Source organism: Toxorhynchites rutilus, chromosome 1 (assembly GCF_029784135.1).
Source record: "Toxorhynchites rutilus septentrionalis strain SRP chromosome 1, ASM2978413v1, whole genome shotgun sequence".
NCBI classification, from domain to species: domain Eukaryota; kingdom Metazoa; phylum Arthropoda; class Insecta; order Diptera; family Culicidae; genus Toxorhynchites; species Toxorhynchites rutilus.
In genome coordinates, this window is record NC_073744.1 from 150,774,862 (window position 1) to 150,788,309 (window position 13,448).

Sequence of the window (13,448 nt, forward strand, 5' to 3'; positions counted from 1 at the left end):
ACGCAGGTTAAGTAACCGAGCAGCTGTTCATGAACATTGAAACATCGAGGGAGAAAGAGAAATGGCAGTAAATCAATGACAGATTCATTGAATTCAGCGAAACACTAAACTTTTGAACAATTCTCAGGCAGATTCTCTCGATCGGTTCCCTGAGCATCTCTGATTTGTTTTTAAACTTCCATAAATGTTCGATACCAAATTATTGTAGGACTTTTCCAACGCAAATGACGTTTATTATTTTTGTATTTTTGTGTTTGGTTCAAGTTTTGCAGACACATTCTTAATGACCAAAAAGGACAATTCGCATCATCGGTTTTCTATTTAGACTCTAACCTTACATTTGATAATGACCTAAACAAAAATTGCTTGAATAATTTCAGAAAAATAAAGCTCAGAAACGGTTGGTCCGAATGACTTGTTTTGGATTTGGTATTGGAGCCTTATGGAGAAAGTATGCACTGTTAAAAAAGGTATTTTTGATTTCTTTTTATTTTTTATGTTGCAAATTGCCCGGTGCGCCGAATCGGAAAAAAACATAATAGACAATTTTGGATATTTGAAAATTGTTGAAATGTTTCTTATAATTGTTTTAAGACACGATTTTATGAAGGTACGCATAATTGGCTGTCAAAAAGGTGTGCGGCAAAGTTTTTCTAAATGCTACCGTTTCTGAGATACAGCGATTCAAAAATAAAAATTACTGAAAATTCTCAACTTTTGGTCGTTTTCGAATGTTTTTCGAGTCTATTTAACCTGGAAGTAAACTTTCCTGAATGAGTATATAATTTTCGACTGCAATGCTTGAATTGTTTAACAACAAAAATGCTAACAAAAATGGTGTTACTGACACATTTGTGGATGAAAGTCATTTTAAAACGTAAACAAATTCGTTCTGTACAAAAACGAACGACAGTTAAACTATTTGGATATTGTTTATACAAAAATACTAAAATCAGGATCAAAAATAGGGTATCAGAGGTAATATGTATTTTTTTATGTCGAATTTAAAAAAAATACAAAAGTAATATATTTTTTTACCTAATTTTCTACCCTAATCGGTTTTAAATGTATGGTAATTGGTATCATAGCGGTATCATATATAGTTTAGATATATGCTCATGCCTACCAAATTTTCGGGAACCATGAAATTTGTATATATACAGTAGGGGGCCAATGAAAATTGTCATCTCTAATTTCAAAAACTTACCCCATAAAAAATGTTCGCCTCGAAAAAACTACCTATGCCAAATATTATTAGTAAATAAATATTAGCCCAATTGGACTTAAGGGAGAGTGGCGCAAAGCGGTCAAAGTTTGAGTTTCTTGAAAATCGAAAAATCACCCAAGGGGGGAGTAAAGGAAATCGGGATTTTCGAAAAAAAAAATTGATGCCAAATGTCTTAACATTGCATGAAACGTCGAGATCTAGTGTCATCCCGAAATTTTTTTTGGTCAGAAATCGACACTCTGGGACTTTTGGGTACCAATAAAAATAGTTATCTCGATTTTTTATTCGGAACTTGCTGCGAAATGTTGATTTGCACGATAATATACCCTAGGCAAAATATAAGCTCATTCGAACTTCATTTATTAGTGTCACAGACGTAAAAAATTGTGTTTTTTCAAAAAACGAAAGATCACCGAAAATCGGAGTTTTCAAAAAAAAATTGTTAATGCCAAATGTCTTAAAATTTCATTACTCGTCGAGATTTACTGCTATCTCGAAAAAAAAATTATTAAAAAAAATAAATGTCGTTTTTCCGTCGAAAAACTCGATTTTTAACAAAAAAATTTTTTTTAGATAACTGTAAATCTCGATGTGCCATGCAATGTTAAGTATTTTGGCATCAAAAAAAGTCACAGGAGGGTTGTGTCCGAGACACGACCGCATAATTGACGTAGGATTCCGTTAGGTTATCTGTTGATTTTGAATAATTACATCGTTAAACTTTTTGATAATGATTAGGTGGACCTGAAAAGGGCCGTTTTGTTTGGTTGTTGGGTATTTGTTCATTCCACCAGTGTTTAACGGGTGATGATGACAGAAGGATGATAAACAGTCGTTGGATGGTGCGTATCAGATAAAGGATACCGAAGTGGAACGAGATATGATGAGAACCGCCCTCTATAATCCTAGACGAGATGCCTCTTGTGATATGTATTGATGAAATAAAGAAAAAAAAATCACCAATGTAATATAAGATAATTATTAATACCGAACACAATTATCAATTTTTCTTATCAGTAAAAACATGTTACTTTAATATAGCGAAAATATATTTGAAATGGGAAAGGTAATTTTCTTTTATAATTTTTACTTTCTGATTGTTTATTCAACCCAACGCGAATTTGAATTGGACTAACAATACCCAATACTATATGTACACCTAATACTATATGTACTATATGTAGTGAGACTCTATGTTGTACGGGAAAGGGTTAACACAACGGCTATCGTTTACAATTTTACACCTACCCTTGTGCTAAATTTTTCACAATACACGATCGGACATTGATATGGAGTTTCGCGAAGCAACCAACATTAAAGTTCCAAATTTAAATTTTATTTGCTAGAATTATTCGTATCACTCACCTTACTTGCAATATAAAAATGCCCCCGACTTTCATGTATTTGCAATGCCGATTTCCATCAGGCAGCTTGGTTTTGATGTCTCTGTTTGGGAACACATCTCGGCGGGAGCAAAAGCTCCCCCTACTTTCATGTATTTGCAATGCCGATTTCCCCTAGGCAGCTTGGTTTTGATGTCTCTATTAGGGAACCGCCGCATGTGTCGTCAATTTCGACAAATCAGAAGTGGGTATTTCCGTTAGGATAGGGGTTGAGATTTTTCAATTGTTTGATAGTAAGTTTAATGATATATATTATTTTATTCAATATAAAAAATTGTTATGGAGTGCCGAAATCGATTGACGCAAAAACTTCATCAATCCATCATGAAATGACTGAGCAATAAGCGTTTGAAATTGGACAATTTTCGCGATGTGCTCGATTCTCGATTTTCAATTTGTACCCCAATATGTTCCCGAAAGACGTAATCCTACGTCAAAAGTTTTAAAACCCCCGTTTTCCGATGATTTTTCGGTTTTCAAGAAACTCAAATTTTAACGTCTGCAACACTAATAAATGAAGTTCGAATGAGCTAATATTTTGCATAGGGTATATTATCGTGCAAATCAACATTTCGCAACATGTTCTGAATGAAAAATCGAGATAATTACTTATATTGGCACTTGAAACCATATGTTTCGTCTCGTACACCGAAAAAAAGTCACAGTCTCAGAGTGTCGACTTTTGACCAAAAAAAAATTTCGAGATCACATTGGATCTCGACGTTTCAAGCAATTTTAAGACATTTGGCATCAATATTTTTTTCGAAAACCCCGATTTCCTTTACTCCCTCTCCTTGGTTGATTTTTCGATTTTCAAAAAACTAAAACTTTCACCGCTTTGCGCCACTCTCCCCATTGGTCCGATTGAGCTGATATTTGGCATAGGTTGTTATTTCGAGGTGGTAAACATTTTGTATAGGATATTTTTTGAAATTTTAGGGTCGATTTTTTCCCATACATTCATTTGCACCCTAATATACAGCCATTCCACGCCAAATCGATATAGTGGTTCGCAGATTTTGGTATTTTATTTTTTTATTAGGGTGGCCATTTCCATTTTAGGGTGGTCCGAAAACTCAATGTTTTCTTCCTTGTTTCCAAAAATAACTTTTTCCAAAAATTAATAACTTTCGAACTACTGTACCGATTCAAATGATCGACATATCAATATAAATCAATAACAATATCGATATCAATCATATTAATTGGATGGTCTTTTTCGAAAAAAATACTACAGTTGCAGAAACCTTGAATTTTATTTTCGTTATAATTGATTGTATTCGTCTTCTATGGTTTTCATGGTCTCGGACCAGGGGCGCTATATTTTTTTATATTTTTCCTTGAAGTTTTTTTAACATCACATATCCGAAAATCAGAGATATATTTTCTTCGTTTCTATGTTATGGTCTTTCAAAATTAACCGATGTCCGAAAAAACTAAATTTCCTCTTTTTTTCCAAAAATGGCTTTTTTCGAAAATTCGTAATTTTTGAACCACTGGTTCAGAAGATCGACATCTCGAATTGAAGCCAATGAGCTATTCTTGTTTCAAAAATTATGACGCTAGCAAAAAAATGATTTCCCATGTTTTTATTTTCTAACCATTAAGCTATCGCAACCGAAACATCCAAACTTTGAAAAATCATAACTCAAAAACGAAATGAAATGAAATGAAATGAAATGAATGAAAACTATAAAAAACAAAATAAATCAATAATTATTCAAACGAAATCCATTTTTTTTGCAAGTGTAACATTTTTTCAATGAAGATTATCTCATTGGCTTTTATTTGAAATATCGATCACCTGAATCGGTCTAGTATTTCAGAAGTAGAAAAGGGAAACATATGTTTTGGGACCATCGGTTAAATTTGAAAAAGTATAGCTTGAAAACGAAAACAAAAACACTTCTCTGATTTTTGGACATGTTTTGTAAAAAAACTTAAAGTTTTCTGCAGCTGTAGTATTTTTCCAAAGAAGACTAGTTCTTTTATTTGATATGTCGATCATATAAATCGGTATAGTAGTTCGAAAGTTATGATTTTTTGAAAAAAGCCATTTTAGGAAAAAAAAAAAGTGGAAAAAAATGATTTTACGGACCACCCCAAAACGGAAATGGTCACCCTAACGAAAAAATAAAAAATACGTGTCTAATTTTTGCGAAAAAAAACAAGACAAGAAGTATAATATATAGACCCGTACTTTGTTGACGTAGGACTACGTTTTTCATTTCTATACTGAGGTGTAAGTTCAAGGTTTTGAAAACGAGAGCGTTACGTCTGAGCAACAATATTTTGAGCGTACATACCTACTAACCAACTGAACGAAATTATATATGCTTGTTACTTATTGATCCAGAAAGTTGTGTCAACAGCTCGAAAATGGCTTTGGATGCAAACTATCGAAACCATAACAGTCTAACTCATTGACGATGATTGCTTTTGTGGAGATCGGAATGTGTTCCCGAACACGGACGTAAAATCAAATCGCTTGGGGAAAATCGTAAGCATATACATGCAATCTGTGAATATTTTTTTTTACTCGCTTCCCTTTTTAGTGAACGGAATATGTGTTCCCAAACACGGATTTAAAACCAAAGCGCCTGGGGAAATTCCAATAGCAGATGAACGAAATATGTGTTCTCGAACAAAGATGCAATATCAAGGCCCCTCGTTTCTATTCAGGATCACCAACAAGTTCAAAAGAGTTGAATTTTATGTGTTTCCCTGTATAAATAATCACATTTTTTTACTCATCCACTCACACATCAACAAGAAAAACTTTCAGCTTTCCTTCAAAACATTCAATCATTCATTAATTGAGAATTAAGGAACGAATGACCTTCTAGTTAAAGTAAAAACATGAACAGAACATCATTGAGAATTGATTCAGATTCAACTTCAAACGAATGATCGCCATTCAAACGTTAGTCCTACCCCACCTTGCGGTTATATCACAGATATAACTCAAGTTTTGTCAAAAAAGTAAATACCTTTTTTAAAAAATGTTTAATATCGTTTTTGAGTTATGATTTTTCAAAGTTACCTTGTTTTCAGTCTTCATCCAATATTTCTATGCGACTAGACTAGATTTATGCGACTAGAATCCAATTTCGGGGCAATTATATTTTTTCAAAAAAAACCAACTTATTGGCTTCAATTTGATATGTCTGTTGAAATTAATTCAACGGGATTCCAAAATTATGATTCTCCAATACGGAAATGAATAATAAAGAAAAACACTTTGATCCGTAATTTATTTTTTTAATAAAAAAAAAGAGAGAGAATATAATTTTCCTGTTGGAAGACATAATTGGAAGCAAATATAAATAGTTATTTCCATTACATGATTATGTTTATATACAGCCATTCCATATGCCAAACCGATATAGTGGTTCTCAGATTTTCGTCAAAAGTGGTAGTTTTGTTCTTTATCGCAAATTATTAGACCCGTATTTTTTTATTTTTTTGTTAGGGTGACCATTCCCATTTTAGGGTGGTACGAAAACCAATTTTTTCGCATTTTTGCCAAAAACTTTTTTTCAAAAATTCATAACTTTCGAACCACTGGACCAATTCAGGCATTGGACATATTAAATTAAAGCCAATCAGCTGTTTTTTTTGGAAAAATACTACAGTTGCAGAAAATTTTAATTCTGTTTTCGTTATTATTGATTGTGTTGGTTTTTTAAAGCTTTCATGGTCTCGGGACCAAAGGCGCTATATTTTTTTATATTTTTTTCTGGAAATCTGCGGATTTTCCACATAATATATCTCGAAACCAGGGAGGCGTTTTTTTTCGTTTTTGAGTTATGATTTTTCAAAGTTAACCGATGGTCCGAAACATCATTTTTTCCCATTTGTTCCACTACAAAAAAATCATAACTTTTGATCTACTAAATCGGGGGTCTTCGTAGCCACATTGGTTGCGCGTTCGCTTAGTAAGCGATCGATCGTGAGTTCAAAACTCAGGGCCCTCATTGACCATCTTTGTGTTGTTACAGAATAGCTACGTCCACGCAACATTTCATCAGCGATGGAGATCGATCCACGGTCGAAATAAGATCGATTCATCCATACAACTGCTCTGCTCTACAAGACACATCGGGCTGCTGTTCTATAAATAACTCAACAATGATCAATCAACTGTCTCCGCTGTCCGGTGGTCCAACTGGATAATGGAAGAACAGAAAGAATACTCCTACGCCTAAATGGCTACTGTGTGAATGTACCATATGTAATGGTATAGAAGGAATACTGGCGAACGGCAACTGTGTAATGTGCTAATTATAGATATGATAACCATGTGACATGTACACGATTAAAATTCGGCTCTGTTACAGCTAGATTGCTAATGAGCCCTAAATAAATAAATGGGATAAAAAAAATGTACTAAATCGATTCAGATGATCGACATATCAAATAAAAGCCAATGAGCTACTATTGTCTGAAAAAATATTACACTCTGATTAAAAATGGATTTTGTTTTCGTTATTATTGATTATATTTGTTTTTTATAGCTTACATCGTTTCGGGACCAATGGTGCTATATATTTTTATATTTTTTCCTGAAAGCTGGTTTTTTCACATAATATATCCAAATACCAGCGAGGTGTTATTTTTCGTTTTAAAGTTATGATTTTTCAAAGTTAACACGTATTCAGTTTTCGCTCGATATTTCTATGCGACTAGACTGGATGTATGTGGCTATATCCAATTGATTGGCAAGTGTGTTATTTTTTCACAAAAGGTAGCTAGTAGGCTTTAATTTGATATGTCAATCATCTGAATCGGTCCAGTAGTTCAAAATAAAAAAAATCATTTTCGGGAAAAGTGAAAAATGGTTTTTGGAGCATCGGGTAACTTTGAAGAATCATAACTCAAAAACAAAAATTAATGTCTCCCTGGTTTCGAGATATGTTATGTGAAAAATCCTGAGCTTTCCATAAAAAAATATTGCACCCTTGCACCCCGAGAGCATGAAAACTATAAAAAAAAATCAATAATGACAAAACCAAAACCCAATAATTTTGCAAGCATAGTATTTTTAACGATGTCTAGCTAATTGGCTTTAATTTGATATATCGACCGTCTAAATCGGTTCGGTAGTTCACAAGTTATAAATTTTTGAAAAATGTCATTTTTGGAAAAAAAGGGGTCGATATTTCGAATCACCCTAAAATAAAAATGATCACCCTAACAAAAAAAAAACGGGTCTAATAGTTTGCGATAAAGAACGAAACTACCACTTTTTACGAAAATCTGAGAACTACTCTATCGGTTTGACATGGAATGGCTGTATAAGTATAATTTCAATCTACCAATAGTTCAATAAATTTATATAGTGTTAGAATATAAATTTGTGAAACTATTGGGCTTATTGGGCATTGCTCATCTACCATAATTTCCTAATCGTCTGGTTTACAATTAGATTACTCACGTTTAGTTCCCTTTAATAATTACAATTTTCAATTCTACGATATCAGTGTTCTAGTGGTAGGATCTAGTAATAAGTATATGTTAAATATGTATAATTTTCTATGTAAGCCATATTATATTTCTCATCGGTCACCAATAATATTGGACTCGCAGATAGCAGGACTAATCATAGGCGAATTCTGTAGTTGTAAGTAATTTCTAGATTAGTTATCCATAAGACATTAGATTAAGCATAATTTACCGCTGACTAGATTTTAAGATTAACCTATTTTATCACAAAACGCAATCGATGAACTCTTCGCTCTTCAACTTTGGACTTTTGTTTTCTGTTTGCTCGGTTTTGGTTTTATCCTATTAGGTTTTACTCACTCAAATTGATAATACGCTGAAGCGCACACTCCACAGTGCCTGTGCTGACCACAAGGACGCGTTGTTGTTGATTGGCAATATTATTAAAGCTCAGAGGTGAGCGCGTAGGCCTAATAGGGTAGGCCAACAATGTCGATTATCCAAATCGGTTCAGTAGTTCAAAAGTTATAAAGTTCAAAGATTTTTCGGACCATCGGTTAACTTAGAAAAATCTTAACGCAGAAACGAAAGAAATCACATATCTGATTTTTGTATATGTAATTTAAATAACATGTTTTCAAAAAAAAATATATAGAAAAAATAGCGTTTTAATGGCTTTAATTTGATGTATGTATGTTTTGTTAGATATGTCTGATAATCGGTACAGTAGTTCAAATGTTACGAATTTTTCACAAAAATCATTTTAGAAAAAAGGGAAAAATAAATATATATAATCGATTTTCAGGTGAAAAAACGCACTCCTATATCTTCTATCTATATAAATAAAAATGGATCGCCGAATGTGTTGGTAAGCGCAAAACTCGAGAAAGGAATCGTCCGATTTGAGCTGTCTTTATTTTATTACATTTTCTGTAACAAACATGCATTCCATGTAACGGAGAAACATGTTATTTGCCAGTGATTGAAGAATCTTGAACGAGGATTGTATCTGGAAATATTTTTTTAATTGCGCCAAAGGATAATCAATCGACGAAGAGTTCTGCGATTGGACCCACGAACGTTTGCTTAGTAAGAAGCGTGACTGTTTGAAAGTATTCATATCAAAAAATAAATTTTAGGCGGGATGAAGTTCGCCAGGTCAGGTTATATAAAACTACTTATATAGATGTTCATGTGAATTGATATATCGGGGGGGAAAGAGAAATGGCAGTAAATCAATGAAAGATTAATTGAATGCAGCGATCATTAAACTTTTGAACTCCCGCAGAATCTCTCGTTCGGTGCTCTGAACATCTCCGTTTTTCTCGAAACTTTTTTCTTTCGATATCAAATTATTCTAGTGAATGAAATGCTCAAATCGGACAAGCATTCGAACACTTTGTGTTCAGTGAGCGCAATATCCTGTAATTCTCGATAAAGGATGTACGAACAAACAGACCGAATGAAAAGATCACATCAAACGTAATGGAATGCTTCAATTCACTTTGGGTCGAATTGTCGGTACCGCCACTATTCTCTGCTTTCTTTCATCAGCAGCATAGAGCAAAAACCGTCGAAGCGCTGAACCCTACTGAATCGGGTGGTGGTGAATACGGAAAAAATAGTTTTTCATCGTTTTCAAGTCGAAACTACATCATAGAATGAACGCAAAAAAAACGCCCGAGATATGCAGACAGACAGTTCGTCTATGATGATTTTTTTCCGCTCTCCCAATTCATTGTTCGCATATCGCACAGACAGTCTCGTTGCTGGGAAACTAAAATCGATTTTCGGTGTGCAAGCTTATCATGTTGTTTGAAAAATTTCCAAGTAAGCTCAAACGAATCTCTTTTAGTACACTTTCTCACGAACAACGATGCAAATGTTGTTCCCTCGTGACAAAATTGTCACAGGGCCACATTATGAGATAAATTCATAATCCTTGATTACATCCCCTGATTTTTCAACACCACTATTGTCTGAAAAGAGTGTGAAATGTGTCTCGCACGCCCTTCAGCGGAAGGAGTCCCATTTTAATTAAATTAAAATTCGATCATAACTGGTACCCTTCCCCCTCCCCTTCCCTATTCCAGGCGACATAATGGATCGGAAAGCCGCTGGGATCTATGAAACGAAATTAAATTTGCCCACGACTTTGCGACGACTCGATACACAGCTCGAGCATTAGAGAGCATGAAACTTTCAACGAGTTTGCAATTACTGAGTCAGCAGCAACCGCTCTGCCCCGTCTGCCGAGCGGATGACGCAGGATTCGATTTAATTATCGCCCATAAGAGCCAGCGCGCGCTCATGCAGGATTCGATGGAATCATCAGCGTAAGGAAAAAATGGATGCCCCCACCCGAAACCGCTGTTGCTGCTGCTTACCTTGGTGTCGGTTCGCCTTCCGCCTCGCACTCGATAATGAAGGGTTTGTCGTTCTCGCCGGACTGGGCCACCTGGAACAGCATTTCGTCCGTCGGGGGCTGCTTGATGATGCGGGGAGGTGAATGGACTGTTTGCGAGAGAATGAATAAAATAACAAAAAAAGAGACACAGTTAGACGTGGTGCGGTATGGTAATTAAAATCTCATTAAAAAGCAGCAGCACAGTAGCTAATGATGCACGCGAAAAGTAACCGATCTGGGTTGTGCAAGAATCGATTTCAAGGACTCAATTGGGTGGAAAACCGTTCGAAACGAAATTGCATCAAACCAATAAAAAATTATTTATCTATGGGAGCAATGCCATATGGTTTGGTTTCTTAAAGTAAGATGAATGAATAGACGGTTTTTGGTTTGTGAATAATTAGTGGAAACGAAAACTTCATACATTATTAGTAGTAAAGTTCAATAAATATTATATTAATTGTATTACCGACGCTCTAGAGGAGTTTGATGACCAATTAATCTCTCGTTTTGTACACATTAATTGATAGCCTAGATCATGTGATTTCGCACACTTAGACTACGTTTTGTGAGATTAATTGAAGCCTCTCGTTTATACGGATGAACCAGCAAGGTCTTGGAAGACAACCTATATACGATCGGAATTAAAACTCGATCGGATTTCACGATTCGATCAAGCTTGAATTTTTTTCTGCAATCTGTACGGCTCAAATCCAATCGACTTGTACAAATGTGTCAACCTTGCCTTAGCGCACAACAAACGTCAAAATAATTTATCCGTATTTTAAAACAATTTTCTCTCTACCAGATTTGCGGGTCCAAAAGTAATACTAAATCATCACATTTGAAGACTTAATTCGGACGCTTACTTAGCTATTCTTCTATAAATTTCCTAGTATTCTCGCTACAACTTCATCATTATTATATATATATTTATATATATATATATATATATATATATATATATATATATATATATATATATATATATATATATATATATATATATATATATATATATATATATATATATATATATATATATATATATTTTTTTTTTTTCTCTATTATAGTGACTTTCAACACATATCGGTTGGTTCGTCACTTTTACTTCCATTGTTGGAAGAATGTCGGGAGTGAGAATTGAACTCGTGATCTCTGCGTGAGAGGTATGGATGTTACCACTACGCCAGATCGCCTCCATCATTATTATATCATTATCATTATCACACAATTTTCGTTCAAGATCATTTCAATACGTGCTGCTCTATTACATAATTGATATGAAAAAGTTAATTTCATTCGTAATTATGATTCCAACTCAAAAATCCAAATCGCCATTTTTGAGTTCTATACGAAATCGTCATTTATTTGTGTTGAACAAAGTTGAACGGTTTAATCGTTGAACATTTCTCATATTACATCCACAGAAAGAAAACAAACTTTGAGAAAAATGTATGGCTTTAACTCATTAACAGGGGGTCTCCGTAGCCACATTGGTTGCGCGTTCGCTTAGTAAGCGATCGATCGTGAGTTCAAAACTCAGGACCCTCATTGACCATCTTTGTGTTGTTACAGAATAGCTTCGTCCACGCAACAATCATCAGCGATGGAGATCGATCCACGGTCGAAATAAGATCGATTCATCCATACAACTGCTCTGCTCTGCAAGACACATCGGGCTGCTGTTCTATAAATAACTCAACAATGATCAATCAACTGTCTCCGCTGTCCGGTGGTCCAACTGGATAATGGAAGAACAGACAGAATACTCTTACGCCTAAATGGCTACTGTGTGAATGTACCATATGTAATGGTAAAAGAAGGAATACTGGCGAACGGCAACTGTGTAATGTGCTAATTATAGATATGATAACCATGTGACATGTACACGATTAAAATTCGGCTCTGTTACAGCTGAAATGCTAATGAGCCATAAATAAATAAATGGGATAAAAAAAAAACTCATTAACGACATATAAAACATTTTTTGCGGAAGTCACTGATGTAATTTTGATCATTGGCGCCAACAAACCCAAATGTTTATTTTTTTCCATTATCCTTTTTCCAAGAAATAACTATTCTAAGAATCGAACATTGGCCAAAACCTGCACTTCTAAGAAGTTAGGATCGAGAGAAGATTGTAAAAAATGTATTGCTAGAGTTTTTCGTCAATAAGGACCAAGACCTCTATGATAGAGACATTATGATGCTGCCGTTAGAATTGCAACAGATTTTACAACAAAACGGTGCATATTTGACCTAAATCGGACAAACCGAAGCATATTAAAAATAGATGTTTGGATTACTTTTCCCCAACCTAATATATACTAATCATAACATTAAAAATATAAAAATATTATTTTAATACTATATTTCCTCATTTATGTTTCGAATGATCTTACGAATCTTTTAACAATATGACATTTTATAGCATGTTTTTTTTATGTAAAAGTAAAAGTTGTCTACAATGTGACTCCAACTATTAACAATTTATTCGTGTTAAATGAGGACGGCTCCGGCTAGGCCAACATGCTTTCTTCCGCTGGTATCTAGATATACTTTCGTGGAGCATGTGTATCCTGTATCCTGCTGTGGAGCACAGTCGAATAACTTTTCACCATACTTATATGGCCCTGAATTGATCATGTTCGGTTTCTAAAATTGTGATTCCCTTCCAGAGCAATTAATAATATGTAATCTATACTGTGCAGAAACTAACCAAAATAACCAAAAAATATGTATATTTCCAGATAAATCTGTACATGTGGCAACACTAGTTCTGACCTCTCTCCATTCATATGTAAGCTCTGCCTCCAATAAGAAAAAACATCGGGCTGTTGTGCTATTAATAACACAACAAAGATCATATCAACTGTCTCCGCTATTCGTTCTACTGAACAATGAAAGAACATAAAGAATACTCTCACGCCTAAATGGCTACTGTGTAATTTACAATTTAAAG

At 34.3% G+C, this 13,448-nt stretch overlaps 1 protein-coding gene across 8 annotated transcripts in view; it reads right to left on the reverse strand.

Moving 5' to 3' along the window:
• Positions 1 to 13,448, reverse strand: part of LOC129762577 (neuroglian) — a 138,716-nt gene that overhangs the window by 59,810 nt on the left and 65,458 nt on the right. For all 8 annotated transcript variants that reach the window (XR_008740668.1, XR_008740667.1, XR_008740666.1 and 5 more), the window contains exon 4: positions 10,464 to 10,590. Coding sequence is in view for 5 of the 8 variants with exons in the window: in XM_055761005.1 (XP_055616980.1) it covers positions 10,464 to 10,590 (127 nt within the window). In the remaining 3 variants the exon portion in view is untranslated. The remainder of the gene's footprint in view (positions 1 to 10,463; positions 10,591 to 13,448) is intronic.